At 42.1% G+C, this 5,655-nt stretch overlaps 1 protein-coding gene across 1 annotated transcript; it reads left to right on the forward strand.

Annotated features, from left to right (window-relative positions):
- The first annotated feature begins 1,052 nt into the window (after positions 1–1,052).
- On the forward strand, positions 1,053–4,894 carry LOC141016476 (general transcription factor II-I repeat domain-containing protein 2-like). The gene is made up of 3 exons (XM_073490862.1): positions 1,053–1,119; positions 3,284–4,183; positions 4,380–4,894. Exons 1-3 carry the CDS (start codon positions 1,053–1,055, stop codon positions 4,892–4,894), a joined length of 1,482 nt encoding a protein of 493 aa, XP_073346963.1.
- Positions 4,895–5,655: the final 761 nt, after the last annotated feature.

The raw sequence follows: 5,655 nt of genomic DNA on the forward strand, positions 1-5,655 counted from the left end.
AGTCACCTGGTGACGTCACAATATGCAAATTAGATGATTAAATTTACTCCCATCACAAACTTTAGGTCATTATGAATATTTTTCTCATTTACACTATGGATTTATCTCTCACCACTTCCAAGCTACAGCCTTTTGAAATCTTACAATCCAAACGGAATATTTTCCTAAATAAACTCTGGCGCCTAGAGGGTTAATAACAATGAATAAAAATAAAAAAAGTGATTGATAATGCTTAATAATTAATGTTCATTAATAAATAATTAATTTGTTGTTCTTGTATATTTTGTTTATTTATCTTTATAATGATTGTATAGTTTGTGTCAACATGTTTTGGCAACATATTGTTTGTAGTTGTGAATTTAATATATTGGCTTTCATTATATCAGAGTCCTTTTTAAACAATTCACGTCAAACTCTCAAAGTTATCTCCAGTTACTGTTTGTTACTTACCATCATTTACCTGAACTAAACAAAAAAGACATTGTACAAATTAAAATTTACTGATTTTTCAAGTTGTGATGTTTTATCACATATTTTAAGGGTGACATTCTTTCAAACAATGGTTAAAAGCTAGACTAGCATTTATGTAAACTCACTTTAACTTTTCCATCTTTATTGGTTGTTTTATTTAATACTATTGGACATGTAAATACTGTTTAATAATGGTGTTAAAGGTCCATTATTATATTATTGATAATAATGATAATTAAAGCTGCAAGCAGCGTTGAACGGGCCCTCGCCCCCCCACGTATGTCGGGCTGTGGCGCTGTCGGAGGCCGCGCGCCCAGATGTGTGCTCGCCCATAGCCTGTGGTAGTGTCCTACCAAAATGGGATGCTCATAGCTTTGATGATGAGAATGGCATGTAGTTGTCTTTCCAAACCATGGAGTATATGTCAGGTGTTTAGTAATACAGCACAATGTGAAAAGTTAGCCCTCTTTTCCCCCAACTCGCCTGACATTCCCTGCAACATTTAAACAGACTACTCTCTATTACACGCACACACACTTACACGCACACACACACTTAAGCTTAGTTTATGCTTCTGCGTCATGTCGACACCGTACCTACGCCGTCGACATGACGCCGTCGTTGAGCATTCGAAGTTCTGCGTCGAGGGTCCGCGTTGCTCTGCAATTCACCGCCATGCCGCCAGGGGGGTGTGGCTGTGTGGCTGTGTGGTTTCAGGGGTTATAGCCAAATCCTTGCTTTTTCTTCCGGTCACAGTAAACAACAGTAAACAATGGCGACCGAGGTGGAGCAGCTGTATTTGGAGTTGGATCAATATTGAAGAGCAAATGCTTATATTGTAAATGTTAAAGCGCAGGCAACAGAGAAGACGTTTGCGGAGGTGGTCTGTACGATTGGAAAAAGCAACTGCCGGAAATTACGTTCTGAGCGGACCAATCACAGCGCTTGCGGTCCGCGTCAACGCGACGCGTAGTTAGGATTTTTTGGAGGTGCACGTCAGGCTACGGCGTAGGGGTCTGGGTCGACGGCGTAGCTACGGCGTAGGTACGCCGTCGACCTGACGCAGAAGCATAAACTAAGCTTTACACGCATACACACACGGAGCTTCGGGCCTTTGCAATTACACGTGGTGCCGGCAACCGTGGCGTAATTCATTCATGCGCGATCACTATTTTACACAATCTTTCAGTTACTCACCAAACTTCTGCCAACATCATAGCGGACGACGCGGTACCCGTCGATTCAGCTCCATAACCCATTCCATTCCGTTTGTCCATACATTGTGCAGGCAAACACCAACATTACAGTGATAACTTTCACTTTCACTTCCTGGTCCCGCATCACTTTGCTTCCCCAAGGAACACGAGCCCCCTGACTATGACTAATTTATTTCCTGTTTGGGACAGGGGAAAGGGTTGATTTGAGCGGGGGAAGCTATGGGTGCATTACAAAATGTTTGACTATAATGAAATGTTAATATTATTTAATTATATTTATTAATAATAATAATTAATAATTAATATATTAATATTATTAGTAGTAGTATTGGAGCAGCTGTGTGTTCGGGATAAAATATCAGCAGAATCTCTGTACCTAAAAAAAATACCCTGTCACATTGGTTTCTCCCAAATAGATGAACTGAAGGGCTATTTAAAGCAAAGGTTTTCTGCCTCATCTGGGAGTCTGGAGAGTGGCAACTTGCTGAGAGGTTGTATTAAATCAGAGAACAGCTGCTGGTACCTTTGAAGTTGAAGAACCGATGGGTTCATTTTTTTTTGTTTGTTTTGTTTTTGAAGTTTTCTTTTGTTACCATTGGGCTGGAACACCTATTTTTTTTGCACTGTAAATAAATCTGCACTATTCATCAACATCCACGTTTGCCGTTGCTGTGTCTTCACCTCATCACCACCCAACCTCAGTGTGTCTTGTCGCCACCATCCTGTGTGGACGTGGGCTGCAAAGTCCATTTTTCACACACAACTACATCCAATAAGTTGACAGACACATACATTTTCTGTACTGTAAGAAGTGTACAGTGATATGCTTGTATGTGAGTAATGATAGTGAGTAAAAGGTGGAAAAGAATTGGCAGAAGAGAACATATCATAATGTGGCTGCACTTCATTAGTTTAGCACAGGGCTGCCCAAACTGGGGCCCGCGGGCCAACTTGGCCCGCTGCCAATGCTCGAATTGTTATTACTTTTACTATTATGTGCCAGCAGTCGGAATATCTCTTTTAACTTTTATTTATTGTTGCACTTCTTCTCCTGACCACAAATTAACATTGTATTACATTGGGGTTAGGGTGGCGCTATTGAGCTCCCGTCAGCTCAAATCCGGCCGTGACCACAGAGTGAGAAGATCTTCTTCTTCTTCTAACGGCGGCGGTTAGCAACCTGTTAGCAACCAACTAAAAAGAGTGAGAAGATGCTGTGATGGAGCGTGGGAGGCAGTGGCACTGTGATAAGAGGAAGTTTAAAAAAACTTGGGAACACGAGTACTTCTTCACAGAGATTGATTCCGTGGCAGTATGTTTGATTTGTAAGCAGAAAGTCGGTGTTTTAAAAGAATACAATCTTCGTCGCCACCACGAAACGCGGCATTCCCATCAGTTCGCAAAATACACCGGAGAGGAGAGAAAGGTGAAGGCTGCAGACCTGTTAGCAAAGCTAACTTCCCAACAATGCACCCTTCTCCAGCCCTCAACTGAACAGGAGAATGCCACTCGGGCAAGTTATCGTATTTGCTCCCTCATTGTCCGAAGCGGACGACCTTTCCCTATGGGTGATTTTGTGAAACAATGTCTGACAGTTGCTGCTGACACAGTGTGCCCAAATCAGACGCGGGCTTTTTCCCACATTAGTTTGTCACGGAACACGGTGACCCGCCGTGTTGAGCACATGGCCGAAGACATTCGGGACCAAATTGTCCAGAGAGCAGGTCGATTTGCTGCCTTCTCCATCGCATGTGACGAAAGCACCGATATCTCGGACTCAGCTCAGCTGTTAATCTTCCTGCGAGGAGTGAATGAGGACTTTGAAGTGTGTCAGGAACTCGCAGGCCTTGAAACACTGAAAGGAACAACAAAAGGCACGGATGTTTTTATGGCAGTGCAGCGAGTTATGGATAGGAACAGCTTGAAGTGGGAAAACCTATCAGGTATCACGACCGACGGCGCCCCGGCTATGGTCGGTAAGAGAGTAGGTCTCACTACACTTGTGTCAGACAAAGTCCGCGAGTTTGGTGGGTCGGTGTTAAAATACCATTGTATTTTACACCAAGAACAGCTGTGTGCCAAATCCATCGGCCTAAAAAACGTGATGCAAGATGTCGTTGCCATCGTGAATAATATTCGCTCAAAGGCGCTCTCACACCGTCAGTTCAAAGCCCTCCTGGATGAGATGGAGGCACAGTACGGAGATGTGCTGTACCACCAGGAGGTCAGGTGGCTGAGCAGAGGAAAGGTTTTGCGGCGTTTCTTTGAACTGCGTGAGGAGATCGGGGCTTTTCAAGCAACGAAGAAAAACAACATTCAAGTGCCTTCCGACAAACACTGGATTTCCGACCTGGCTTTTCTCGTGGACATTACAGAGCTACTGAATATCCTGAATCTTCAGCTTCAGGGGAAGGACCAGATAATCAGTCAGCTGTATGATCATGTCAGAGCCTTCAAGCAAAAACTCCTGTTGCTCAGCAGACATCTCTCAACAGGTGAGGTCTGATTTCAATACTGTAATGAACAAAAAATAATGAATTAGGCTTGTTATTGATCCTAACCATGTTAATTGTGTGACCTATGCATCCATATGTTGTGTCAAATTAAAAAAAATTAGGCTGCATCATTAAATGGAACACTAATTTCTTGCATCTTACATTGTTCCTTTTTTCTTTGTGTCTCTACATTCAGGAAATTTGGCACATTTTCCAAGCCTCAGAGAAGTTGGGTTGATGGAGGAAGACAAGCCAAAATACCTTGACATTCTCAGCAATCTTGTGGTGGAGTTTGACAATCGCTTCAAAGATTTTCAAGAAAATGCAACAGCATTTGAGCTGTTTGCGCAACCCTTTTCTGTACCTGTGGATGCAGTCAGTGAGGAGCTTCAAATGGAACTTCTGGAGCTTCAGGCTGATTCAGACCTCCATAGCAAGTTCAGAGAGCTTACCTTACAGGACTTTTACAGACGTGTTCCTGCACACAGGTATGCCAAGATCCGCAAACATGCACAGGTGATGCTGTCCCTCTTTGGAAGCACATACGTCTGTGAGCAGGCTTTCAGCCTGTTGAATCTCAATAAGTGTAAACTGAGAAATGCACTGTCTGACCCTCACTTAAGTGACATTCTCACTTTGTCAGTAAGTGAGCTGGAGCCTGATGTTGAGAGAATTTTAAAAACCAAGGGCAGGCTTCATGTCTCCCACTGAGAGGCCTTCTGCATGTTACTGAGGATTACATGCCTAAAAATTACTGTTCAAGGCAGTGATGAATGTAGCATTTTTGTACCAAATGTCTGGTGATAAGAGTATTATTGCACTTTTTTTGCATATTCTGCTCTGTATGGTTAATGTTAATACAGTCCAGTGATCATAAAAAAAATCTAAAGCTGTTGCACAATTATATTACTATTACTTACAAATGATTGTTCAAGGCAGTGATGAATGTAGCATTTTTGCACCACATGTCTTTCTATGAAAAAATACACCTGTCACTTTGGAGCATGTTCTGCTCTGTATGGTGCATATGTTAATACAGTCCAGTGATTTTTAAAAAAAAAATATATATAAAGCTGTTGTAAAATTATATTTTTATGACTTTAAAAATGATAGTTCAAGGCAGTGGAGAGTATAATATTTTGGTCTCATAGAGGCATGTTGTTGAAGGCACAGGCCTTTATTATTATTTTTCTGCTTTCAATAAACAGCAGTGTTGATTTTCCAAATTTGTATGACTGTTTATTTTGCACAGTTATATCATAGGCATATTTAATTTAATGCACCGCAATATGAATGTCTAATTTTGGCCCTTGACCCTCCACCCCGAGCCATTTTTGGCCCTCCACTGAGAAGAATTTGGGCACCCCTGGTTTAGCATGTAATTGGGTGTGAAAAGGCTGTGGCATTTGGCAGTGTGCGTGAGTCATGAAAGAAGGGTATTGGAATTACAGGTGGGAGGTGAGCAATGTAAT

Source organism: Pagrus major, chromosome 21 (genome assembly GCF_040436345.1).
Source record: "Pagrus major chromosome 21, Pma_NU_1.0".
In the NCBI taxonomy this organism is placed as follows: Eukaryota; Metazoa; Chordata; class Actinopteri; order Spariformes; family Sparidae; genus Pagrus; species Pagrus major.